The sequence below is a fragment of the Aedes aegypti genome, chromosome 3, assembly GCF_002204515.2.
Source record: "Aedes aegypti strain LVP_AGWG chromosome 3, AaegL5.0 Primary Assembly, whole genome shotgun sequence".
In the NCBI taxonomy this organism is placed as follows: domain Eukaryota; kingdom Metazoa; phylum Arthropoda; class Insecta; order Diptera; family Culicidae; genus Aedes; species Aedes aegypti.
The window spans coordinates 165,365,501-165,379,109 of NC_035109.1; the positions used below are offsets into that span (position 1 = coordinate 165,365,501).

At 34.9% G+C, this 13,609-nt stretch overlaps 1 protein-coding gene across 1 annotated transcript; it reads right to left on the reverse strand.

Annotated features, from left to right (window-relative positions):
* Positions 1 to 3,778: 3,778 nt before the first annotated feature.
* Positions 3,779 to 4,568, reverse strand: LOC110679653. The gene is made up of 2 exons (XM_021855047.1): positions 4,138 to 4,568; positions 3,779 to 4,007 (listed from the first exon to the last, which is right to left on the reverse strand). Exons 1-2 carry the CDS (start codon positions 4,545 to 4,547, stop codon positions 3,848 to 3,850), a joined length of 570 nt encoding a protein of 189 aa, XP_021710739.1. The 5' UTR covers positions 4,548 to 4,568; the 3' UTR covers positions 3,779 to 3,847.
* Positions 4,569 to 13,609: the final 9,041 nt, after the last annotated feature.

Sequence of the window (13,609 nt, forward strand, 5' to 3'; positions counted from 1 at the left end):
TCATTGTAAAGTGCTCGTTTTGGTTAGAAAAAAATCAGGTTAAAATTTGAAGTCCGTACGTGGACGCTAAGTGGTCCCCCAACGACCCTAAAGGTATTAGGTGTAAATGACCCCTGTGCGCCAAATCGAGCTCGCTGCTCTAGTGTAGCAACATGAGTACGAAAAGCCACTAGTAACAAATTAATAATCATCATAGAATATCAAGAAAAATAATATTTTACACTGTGGATATCTTCATAACACTGCACGCTGACATAAAATCCATTACTACAAAGGGATCGTTCAAATATTACGTAACGCAACAGGTGGAGGGAAGGAGTCTTCCATAGTGCTACGATCCATACACAAATTTTAATTTTTTTTTCATACAAAAGCTGTTATGTGAGGATAGGAGGGGTCTAAAATTGGCAAATTTTGTGTTACGTAATATTTGAATCATCCCAAGGAAAACAAACTTCTATGCTGATTATCAACGCGCGCAGGACAATTTCTTACTGGTGGCTTTTCGTACTCATGCTGTGTGCACTAGAGCAGCGAGCTCGGTTTTGCGCACGGAGTCATCTACGCCTAATACCTTCAGGGCCGTTGGGGGACCACTTAGCGTCCACGTACGGGCTTCAAATTTTTACCTGATTTTTTTCTTACCAAAACGAGCACTTTACAATGACGAACTTATAACATTTCGCATTTTCGAAAAATAAGGGACGGCCTAATGTCCATTGAAGTCGTGTTTTGCACTTAAAATGAATTTTTGTTCATATTGGTCTGGTTAACCTTCGGGCTGTCGCGCTGTTGTACTTTGTACAACAGTAGTGATTTATATGCTATCATTTTGCAGATATCTATCGACACCAAACCAAAATATATTCCTCAAGAATCTTCTTAAGAACAATACTCGACAGTTTTTATTTACAGTATGGCCCTTTATAATACGGTAAAATCAACAAATGTACATGGAAGTCGCATAATAATGAACGCACTATGTACGGTTCGAGGAAACCACAGTTTGAAATCGTCATATCTCAAAATCAAGATAATATAGAAACTTGGGATCTATATTAAAGTTGTTCTGGAGGTGAAGCACTATATGATGGTACCTCATTTAATTCGGAATTAGACCGCTAGGTGGCACTAGTGGGCATGGAAGTTTAATTTTTGTTTTGCAGATATTTCAGGATCCTGCCTATTTAGAAGGATGTCGTCTTCGGCAAAGTTGTTGAGTAAGTTAAGGACTTTCATTTTCCGAGCTTGATTCAAAATTTTGCCACTAGGCGGCGCTAGTCAGCATGAAACTTTTGTTTGCAGATATCTCAGGAGCCTGACCACTTAGAAAGATAGTTTCTTCTGCAAAATAGTTCAGTAGCTCAAGGGCTATCATTATTTGAGCCAAGAAATAGGGTATTTTGCCACCAGACGGCGCTGGTGAGAATGTTATTTTTGTTTTGCGGATACTGCAGGATCTCGACTTTTTAGACAGGCACCTGCGGCAAAGTTGTTCAGAAGCTCATGGACTATCATATTTTTGCAAAATCTCGAACTTTAAGGATTAAACAAAGAAAGAATTTGAGCTACTGAACAAATCTGCCGAAGACACCATCTTTCTAAGTGATCAGGTTCCTGAGATATTTGCGAAACAAATGTTTTATGCTCACTAGCGCCGCCTGGTGGCAAAATTTTGAATCAAATCAAATCCTTGAGTTACCGAACAACTTTGCCTAAGACGTCATCTTTCTAAGTGGTTAGGATCATGAGATCTGAGAAACAAAAGTTTCATGCTCACTAGCGCCGCCTAGTGGCAAAACCTCGAATTTTTTGGCTATAATAATAATAGCCCTTAAGCTACTGAACAATTTTGCCGAAGACGTCATCTTTCCAAGTGGTCAGACTCCTGGGATACTCACAAAACCAAGGGTGTTGTACAAAGTACAACGCGCGACTACTCGCCTTACAAAAATTCGCGCGACGACCGAAAGGTTAACAAAGTGAAAATCATAGCATTCACAAAAAAGTTTCGGAAACTTTAAGTTAATCATATTGCATTTTGAATAGATAAATATTGATTAAATTTGATAGATATATGTGCGATAACTGCAGATTGAAATTGGGCTCTGCCTATGAGCGTGCCGCTGGAAATATTTTCCGTAAATTCTTAAGTTGATAAAATAAGTTTGTAATTAAAATATTTCTAAAATATTTCCTGTAGTTAATCAGTATTATAACCACTTTCTAAAAATATTGTCACCAATGATGTCAGTTAAACAAGCGCAAAGTAATGTTACCTCGAATTTGTGTGAGAATATACCGGACACGGTGTAGAACTGGCCTATGATATTGCTTATATGCTTCATACGCTGTACATCATGTAAAGATTGAACCCTCAAGGCATGTGCTGACATACGAAGCACCCCTTGGCCTTTCTGTGGGTTTGGTGTAAACTTTGATGGTGAAAATCATAGTGTCCGAGCAAAGAGGACACATTTAAGTGCACGCCATTTTTGGTACATAATGTTATCCACCATAAAAATGAATTGTAAAGGTTTATTTTTGTTTTCATGTGAATTTTAACTTTAAATAATGTGTATTTTTTATACAGTACAAAAAATAACGGTAAAACTAACGTAGATTTTGAAATATTACCAAAAAACAAAAAGTGTCCGGGCATAGAGGATTTCCCCCCATTTTGAGGAATTTTTGAAGAAGACAGTTGTTTTAAATTTATACTTGCACTTTTGCAAGCGTTCCTTGCGCAATTCTTTACGAGCATTCAAGCAAATTTAGGACTATGTCACTTCCAAACATTCTATCAATTGTACAAAGCCCAGAACATTTCTAAGCAACAGCCGTTATGCTTTTGTTTTATCTTTTTTTTAATGTTTGGTGCCGAAATGCCAAAAAGTCTGAATTTAAACCTGAAATTAAGCAGTTTGATAAAATTTGAAAATTGATCATCTTATTTTTTTAGAGTCCGGTGGCGGTCGTACGCCCGCAGCCGTTATAGCGAACTGACACCTGCAGGGTGGAATGAATGGAAAAACTTTCCCGCCTAAATTGAAAGCACGTGGTTTTCGCAGAATGACAGCGCTGTATCTTTGTATTAGTGATATATATCAGGAGTCACTGAATATGATGAGTGCGCTTGTTGTCTAGTCTATGTACTGTGTTTCGAAGTTGAAGGTTCTGTATGATCAGTGACCGCTGCGCTTATATTTGGAGACATGGGCAGATAATCGCAATAATTGAATTTATCTTGAGACAGGCAATATCTTTTCAGACTAAAATAAACTGCTCGAAAATAAATAAAATCAAAACTTATGAATCCGTTAACAACTAATATCCGATTTCTCAATTCTCGTCCGAATTGTTAGATCGATTAGCAAGTATTGAAAAGTCCGAACTTTTTGTCGCTATAAGGAGTCAGTCATACACAAATATCATATAACTGAAAATGTCCGTTTTAGACACTTATCCACAAATTCGTAACGATTTTTATAGTTTTGTTTAAGCTATAACATAATAATGATACCGACCGTTAGCGTTATGAAGTTTTATGATTTAAAAGCCAAAATGTCAGAAACCCCCTGGTTTAAGCTATTGTTCACTATTGTATATGAACGTGTTTAAAGTTTGTCTACAGAAGCCTATAGTGCAACATGGAATCAAATTACTTGTAGATTGGCTCGAAACTTCAATTTAGAAATAATGTGCTTTATTTTATTTGCAAAACAAAACAATTTGTTTTATTTTATTTGCAATTTTATTTCAGTCATATTTTCCACAAACTTGACCAATTAAAGACAAACAGCATTAAACTTGAATAATAACTTCTAATATCGCTCCTCTAATTCCACTACTCATGGTTGATTGCGGTAATGAGGCTGATAAACGATTGAGTGCACTTTTGATACAAGCGATTACAGTCCTTTTTATGGCGGCCAGCTCTTTCAGCCTTTTCAAATCGTTTTTGCATAATTTTCTCGCTTTCATGAAAAGATAGATGCTCCGATGGTCTGAAATTAAGTGAAAAATATAAATATTTTGAACCATTCAATGTATTCAATGTATTCAACATATATTATGCTTCATTTTCTTTTTTTTTTTGAAAAAGGCAATCGATAATGTGAATATTTTTTAACTTACGTTAACAGAAAATGAACAACTTGTTGCACCAGATGTTCTTCATCAGAGTCAAAAGGAACATGAGCCAGTTCACAAACACTTTTCACCAAGCAGTCCGGATGAAAGTCCATGGCTTCCATAAATGCTTCGATTGCTTTGTACATCTTCCCAGCCGAAAGACCGATTGCGTCTTTGTAATATCGGCCATTCTCCTCAGATTCAGCTCCTGGACGTATTTTTCCGGTGATAATATCAGTTGCCGCTCGAGCCGTTGGTCGATAAAAATCAACCAGTTGCCATGGTAGACGGAAATTTAGTTGAAATCCTAAATTTGTGGCAAGTCGGCCGAATTTGCGGTTAAACACTGGCGATACTGTGCAAAGTGTTAGCTGTGGAAAACTATGATTTAGAGACAGTTTATTCAAATACATAAAATTCAATACCTGTAAGTCCGTGAGACTGGGATACAACAAAAATCTTGCGTTATTTTCATATCTCGTTAGGTTGCGGGTTTGTGAATAAGGTGGTAAGTTGATTACGATGGATAGAAGAACCAGTTGGTGCAGGTTCATGACGAGTGTGTGACTTAGGTAGAGATGCAACTGATTTGTGAAATTTCTCTTGTACTTCTTGTCCTTCTTGGTGCATCGAAATGTTTGCAATCACGACATGCAAATATAAAAAACAAGCTGTAGAGTGCACAATTAGTATGTACTCAGCTGATGAGTTCAAAGTACTTTAAGTACCCAATCGTTCTTCATTATTCCTAATAGATAACTCCAAAGAAGAGCAATGCACCATATATGTTGTACTTGATTTAGAATTTAACGATAAATAATTATGTCCATCGTTTGAGGAAGAGAAAAGGGGTTCAACAAAAGTGTGACACTGTATGTATTTAGTTTTGGAAAATGCGTGACATGTGCAGAGGGAGTTTCTAGAATCTCGAAAAGAGATAGATGTTTTTTTTTAATTTCTATATTTGTATTATTCTAAACATAACATTAATTTCTTATATCAAGGTGTTCTGTGTTAGATAACACTATCATTCTAATTTGGTAAAACTAAATTAAGGCTTTTATTAACATTTTGTTAACAACATATAACATTTCATCTGTCGTAGAAGTTCAGAATTTTTACAGATGAGTCGATTCCTCCTGCTTATGACGCATTTATCGTGGCAATCAAAATTTGCTACGATTTTATTCAAAGTTATTGATAATTTTATTCGACATTTGTTCCAATGTTTGAACACGGGATTTTCTATGTAACTCATTAGTACTATACCAGGGACGGAGTTTCAGAATTATTTTCAAAATTTTATGTTGAATCCTCTGCAGAACTTTCTTCCTGGTATCACAACAGCTAGTCCATATTAGTACAGCATACAACATGGCTGGCCTGAAAATTTGCTTTTGGTTTATGTAGGAATATTATAAGTTGAGTTTTGGAAGCATTAGAGGAAATCTTCCATTTTTGCAAGCATGGAGAAAAACTTTTTTACGATCTTCTACACATGACATCCAGGCTTCGTCCTTTGACGGAGAGACCTGTGTCACCCGCAAACAAAAAAATTATACCTGAGGTATCTCAGATTAGTCAGATGTGAAAATATAATAAAAGAAGTGGATGTCATTTGTTAACCTTTTTGAATTCAAAACATTCAATTTTTGATACATTTATTTTTTTAACATTGTGCTTTTGAAACAATAGCTAAGTTTCTGCATTCTTACGATGCTTTTTAAACATTTGTGTTTGTTTAAAAGTGAAATTTGAAACTTTTGATGATTTGTTATGCCTTTAGTTCTCTGGCCTGATAATGTCGAGTCCAATGCTGAAATTGAAAGAAAAAGTCTTTGTTTGGAATTGATTCATATTATCGATCGCTCGTTGGAACTGCTCATATGTGTATGTAGGTAGCCACCAATCCTTGCTTGAGTCTTACTCTGCATGCGGCTCCACTCAACAGTAAGGTCAAATTTTATTACCAATCTGCATTCAACATACCGCTGTATGAAGGGCCGAAAGGGGGGTGGCGGACCCGTAAGCAGAAACACTTACGCGAAACCCGCGGGAAATAGAGAATCTCCTTCCAGCCATATGATCCAACAGATTGAGTATTAGAATTTGCAATACTTGTCGAGCTTTCCACGGAATGGTTTGTTAGAAGAAGGGCGCGTCAAATCTTTTACAACTGTTGGAGAGAAAAGTACTACCCAGTCAACATTTCGGTTGGTATATTTTTTGCTTTACATCATTATATATGAATCAAATCACTCGTATAAAATGCATGAAAACGCTATATACACACCAAAGTGGAGGCCATATACGCACTTCGCACGACTTTTTCAGACTTTCCATGGTCAGCAGTACGATGCCATAAAATTCCGATAAAAATAAAAAAAAGTTTCCAGCGAGACTCGAACAGCGGACCTTTGGATCCCTAAACCGGAACCATACTACTGCACCACAGACCGGTACATGCATTAGTTGTGATTGTTTGCCAACATGAAAGGAAGTTTGCTATACAGCACACACGCTTTGTTGTTCTTTGAAGCCCACCGCCAGAAGATACCGACCTCAGATGGCAAATTTTGCTACACACTCAATCACGATTTGCTTGTTCGGTAATTTTTTATACTGGGTACGAATTGTAAATCATAAAAAATACCGAACTTTCAGCTTTTTGATTGAAAACTTCTGAGGTTCAGTAATAATTTTTACTTTTTACTGAACTACGGTAGCTGTCAGACCCAATTTTGCAACATTACCGAACAGGCCGAAAAGTCAGTAAAAACAATTACCGACTATTCAGTAGTTGATGTTTTTTACTGAGTTGTCGTTAAATTCAAATCAAAACAAACTGATGCGCATGCGGGATAGTGTCAAATGAGAATCTCACTGTAAAATCGTCCGGCGCTGGGAGACACGGCTATGGCAACCAAACTTTTCCTGCACCTATTTTGCGTTTTCTCGTGGTAAGTAGTCGAAATTTAGTGAGAAACTCAACCATTTTAAACAACCAAAAAGGCTCAGGATTGCTTACGTTGGTAAATTCGGATGGTTTCCATACAAGAGGTGAAGTCATCTGCATCATTGAGTTTGCCTCTTGTATGCAAACCAACCAAATAATGATTTTGTCACATTTTTCGATTACTTCCACTGAGATATGAGCATACCGTAGATGTTTATTCGTACGAAAATGCATGTCGATGTCGATTGGTTTTTAATTTGTATTGATTTCTGAAAAAACAGTATCCGGAAAAGCATAGCATGGAGCATGGGAAACTGGAAAGCCAGTAAAAACGCTTTACAATTTTACTGACTAAGTCAGTAATTTCCATCAATCAAAACATATTTTGATTTACTGGGTTTTTTCGGTAATCGTAAAAATTACCGAAAAAAACCGTAGTTCCAAAACCCAGTAAAATTTTACTGGGGTCGGTAATCTGAATTGGCTGTGTAAGTTATTGCGATTTCATTTGATGCTAATCTGAATTGATATATGATCTGTCAGTTTATACAACTTGATGCGATTTTAGATTATACTATTTACGGCATGGTTTGTTGTCAACAAAGTTTGTCGACAATGAATCGTAGTGGAGAATTATATACAATTTGTGTTAACATTTATTCGTTTTGATTTGACATATTGTGCGATTCTGATTTTTGACGTATGAATATGAGATTTTTGGCGCACATCCTTATACGATACGTGGTTCACTGGGTAGACGCGAACGACTAACACTTTTCCTCCTGACTCCGATTGGCACTCCACTTCATTGTCCAATTGTAAATTCAATGATGCCCTGATGCTCCCCCCCTCCCCAAGACATGGTAATTTTAATTATAGTAACATGTTATATAGTAGAACAGATTATAATATATATATAATAATAATATGGTAATAAAATATGAAAATAAAATGGTGGAAGTAATCAAATATGACGCAGTTAAACAGAATTTGAATGCATTCATTATTATATCGGCCAACACATATTATTCATTTGAATATTTGTCCTACTGATGATATTAGGCTGGTCGAGTGCAGAATAGTAAATGGTAATGGTATGGAATGGTTAAACAAATAATTTGAATAAAAATTAAAACTCATCGGTTTGTTAATAAAGTTTCCGGATACATTAAAAATAAGTTTACAGCTTCCATATGTTAAGGGAGGACAGAGTCAAAATCAAATTTGTATCAACCTAAAAATAAAAATAAAATCACAGATAACCTATAATATAGATCAATATAACAAAATAATATGAAGTGCATTATGATACCAAAAAATTAATAAAACAAAATTTCTGCATATAGAATGACTGCTGTTCGAGCAATCGCGCATTTTTTGAAACGAGTTGTTCGAATTAAGTCGTGCCTGATGTGCTGTTCATTTTCCTGAAAGGTTTTATGATGAATTTGAAGAAATATGTGTATTTTGTAATTGTTCCATTTTCTGTACATCCCCTAGACGAAGCTTGTAAAATTTACAAAAGTCATCAGGCATAATACATTTTATATAATACAACATTATGGCATACAACATAAAAGAATATAATATATTATAATATAATATAATATAATATAACATAATATAATATAATATAATATAATATAATATAATATAATATAATATAATATAATATAATATAATATAATATAATATAATATAATATAATATAATATAATATAATATAATATAATATAATATAATATAATATAATATAATATAATATAATATAATATAATATAATATAATATAATATAATATAATATAATATAATATAATATAATATAATATAATATAATATAATATAATATAATATAATATAATATAATATAATACAATATAATATAATATAATATAATATAATATAATATAATACAATATAATATAATATAATAGAATAAAATATAATATAATATAATATAGTATAATATAATATAATATAACAGAATATAATACAGCAATAAAACATTATATAATCTGTAAAAGTAAAAACGTAATTTGTTTGTTTGTAAAGATTCATCTTCCAAATGGATTGTAGTGAAAGAGCTGTATATTTGATTGAATCATATTGAGAGTGCTAGTGAGCTGCGCATATGATTGTTGAAACAGCGCCAAAATAGAATCAATGATGATGATAATAATGAATGACGATAGTTGTATGGGTGAGTCTGTTCTGCACAACCTACCGATTCTCGTGAACGAGATGAGGTTGACCTGTTGGAACTGCTCATATTCAGTATGAAAAATCAAGAAATAATAAAAAAGCGTTGTTCAAAGATTATTTCTTACTGAAATTGAGCAACTTATATGCCATTATATACAGGAGCTTATGTATGGTGATGGCACTTCTTACAGAAAGCGACGATATTTTCATTGCTCTGGAATATCAACACAACATTTGTCAGAAAAGTACCAATATTTTACGAATGAATGCTCAATATTAAAAAACGAGTTTTACGTTAACATGTATAATTTGAGTGATTTACTCGGTGTTGAACGCCAAAGTGATCCATAACTGTGTGTGATCCGTCACTGTTTGGACATGATATATGAAGCATATTTTCGACAAATTTAAGCTCTGTTATTTAACTTTTACAGGACAAGGTACCGACATCGAAGTTCCAAAACTTTGTATCTTCGTCATCATCCGATCGATTTGTAAGAAACTTTCAGAAAATATCCAAAATGAGTTAAATTTTCGATACATACAATAAACAATGGCATTCGGTGATGGTTTTGGATGGAGGTCCACATTTAATATAAATAAATGCTAAAGAAATGCAAAAACCATATCAATACTTTTCAACGATCAATGTAAAATTGTTCTACTTGACAGTTTGTTTCATCTACTTCAGTTTAGAGATAATGGTATACAAATGCAAAAAACAGGAAATTTGCAATGACATTATGAAAAATTTTCATTAGGGATGGTACACAAATTATGTCACGCTAAATTTTAACTTTTTCGACCACTAGGGGGGGGAGTTGTCACACTTTTTGTATGAATCATCCGAAAATTTTGTAAGGCTTGTCACGCTTGGCTCGACCCCCTCCCCCTCTTGGAGCGTAACGTAATTTGTGCATGACCCCTTACAAAATTCGTCTTCATGCGAATTGTCTTACCCCCAGGTCAATCATGTGAAAGTGCTCGCGAAATACTAATCTGAGGAACATGCTCTGGCGCGTAATGCAAGAAAGCAGAGAAAAGATATGCGAGGATGTCTATTCACTTCTGTTTGAAAAATCATGAAATTCATGACGTTGCGTTAGTTCTACAAGAAACTCAATCCATCCAGCAAAGGCTTTGGATCGCGAGCGGAAATGTACCGTGATAAGGATGGAGGTATTTTGACAGTCAAACGTAAGGTTATTGAAACGGCACTACAATAAACACCTAACACCTCGAATCCGGCCGGTACAAAGCGAAGAGTGACACAACGAGTTAGAAGTTGGTTTGATCAAGTGGAAATGTAGAACGATCAAGAAATTGTAAGAAAGTAGCCATGGACCGAGTTTGTTGGACGTAGCGTCACAAAAAAAGAAAATTGGACATTTATGACTTTTGTATGCATCGCATGCAGGAGAATGGTATAAAATTTGTATTGAAACCTTAGTAGAACATCCGTGCTATTCCTAACCTGATAGATCATCAATTACCGTCAATGTAAATGTTGAGAATGTTAAAATGTGTCTATTTCAAAAGTTATCTGGCAACTCATCTATTAGTAGAATCTTTGAATAATTGATCAAATTTGACTGTAATTTCTCATTTCGACAAGGCGTTTTGTATCTATTTGGCCCAAAAAAAAAGTTTCGCCTTTCAAAATATGATATATATTTCAATTTAACATCCAAAAGTATTATTTTTATAAGTTTCCTGAACTTAAAAGATACCGATCACAAATCAAGCTTGACGGGAGGAAGGGATGGACTTGAGCGTTCACCGCTAAAAATATGTTGTAAATTTAGTTTATTTTTATGCACATATTTGGAGCATCAAAATACCGCTTTTTTAATCTAATGCGCTTTAAATTTACGCGATCATGTAACATTCATTCATCTTAAGTTAAAAATTAAACGTGATGTTGTAACAACAGATGAATTTGATTTACTTTTACTATACCCTTCTGTTTACGCTACATTGAAAATTAAATATTTTTATCCGTGTTATTGATCATACAAATATTATAAAATTTTCCATTCTTAGTTGTCAATGCTAACGTTACGTAATAATTCTTCTTCTTTTCTGGCGTTACGTCCCCACTGGGACAGAGCCTGCTTCTCAGCTTAGTGTTCTTATGAGCACTTCCACGGTTATTAACTGAGAGCTTATTATGCCAATGACCATTTTTGCATGCGTGTATCGTGTGGCAGGCACGAAGATACTCTATGCCCTGGGAAGTCGAGCAAATTTCCAACCCGAAAAGATCCTCGACCGGTGGGATTCGAACCCACGACCCTCAGCTTGGTCTTGCTGAATAGCTGCGCGTTTACCGCTACGGCTATCTGGGCCCCATCCCTTTTACGTAATAATTGATCCCTGTCAAATCTTCAATACTACATATCAGTATTGAAATGCATATATTGGATGCAACCCTTATTTTGTGGCGGGACCCTCAAACATCGCGATGATGAGCGATACGATGAGCGTACACATGTTTGTGTACAAAATACAGCTACAGTAAAACGATCGTTTGTAGATTATGAACATATTTAACAAAGTTGCTTGTATTGATTCAGAGCATGTTTTTGTGGAAGAGTGTCATGTTAAAATATAAACAGTTTATAAATTATGATCAAACAATTTAAGAAACTGTCATTTTTACGTAGTTTTTGTAACAAAACACTACGAAAAAAATGAAAATAAAGGGTGTACGGAATCAAATTGCACCACTTTTATATGACTGTAACTTTTTACCTGTCGGGTATTTTGTTTTCAAACTTTTGATGTAATTCGTTCAATGTGCTTTTGTTTGCGATGTGTAAGTTTCACTAGCAGATGTGCAATCATTGTGAAGATGGATTCGGAAGAACAGCAGCGACGCGAATAAATTTTGCGCACGTACCTCTAAAATCTGGGTCTATCTCATCGTGCCATCAGCAGAAAGCTTGGAAATGGTAGATTCTATAGTATCTCGTATTTTAAATCGGTATCTCGAACATTTGAGCATCAATCTAAAAGAAAAAAGTGGCAAAATTGGATAGTGTTAAGGATCACAAACGGGTAGTTCAAGTTTTCAAGAGGAGTTCGAGATGTGGTGAAGAAACTGAATCTATCCAAAACTTTCGTACTAGATGCGACAAAACGAGCTACATACGTACAAAGTCCAAAAGGCGCCTAATCGCGATGAACGGCACACTACAATAGCTAAAACAGAAGCTCTACACCCAGATGATGATGAAACCACATTACCTTGTTATAGATTATGATGAGACGAATGTAAAAGCAGACTTCCGGCTGCTTCTGGGGCTCCAGTTTTTCACTGTGTATCATAAATTCGATTCCTCAGAGACATGAAGACGTTAGAAAGCAGAAGATGTCAAAATTTGCCAAAAAATATATGATTTGGTAAGAAATGTGCTCGTGTGGAAACCGGAGCACCCTATTCGTGACAACTGGAATGGTCAATTGGTAGGTCCCAGACAACCAAAATGTACGCACCGTTTTGATTCACATTAACGACACTTAAGGCCCAAGTAAAAATAGTTATAAAGTCACAACTGAAAAAGCAGTTTTCTATTTTTAAATAGGCAAATCGAAGAAAATTAAAACACACAGTTATTTTATTTGCCAAATAAAAAGGCTGTGTGTTTTTATTTTCATTTATTTGTTGTTTTAAAAGGAGAAAATTGCTTTTTCAGTTCTGACTTTTGTGCATTTTTTTCTTGCACCTTAAGGCTTCAGTGAAGTAAAACTGTTTCAAACAACAGCATGTAAAATAAACCAGTTTGTATGGGTGGCCGAATTACGAACAAAAAAATTATACAACGCTGATTTATAGGTGTGGCCCAATAATTGTTCAGCAAATTAATTTATAGACTTTTACGATGTGATGGGACGTCATGTTTGTTGCTATATAAGCGCTTGAAGAGAACGATAAAATCAACCCGGTAATTCAGGACGAAGTTGTCAACTTCACACATTGCAACGGTGTGCTAAGGTTCCAAGTATTTTAATGATTTCATCAGAAGTTATTCCTTCTTTGACACATAGGCTATTTTTTCCAGTTAAGGTACCGCGGGGCAAGTGGGAACAAAAAAAACGATAGTTCAAACAAATTGTTCAATAAAATTTTCAAATGTCAATATTTTTCAAATCCAACAACACAATCACGTTTTGGCAACATATTTGCTGGTGTGTGCATGAAACTAATCGAATAATTTCGAAATTGTGAAAACCTTGGAAGAAAGTTTTAGAATGAGCCAATGGACGCAGTTACCTCGCTAAGCGGGGCAAGTGGAACACATACAGTTTCATGC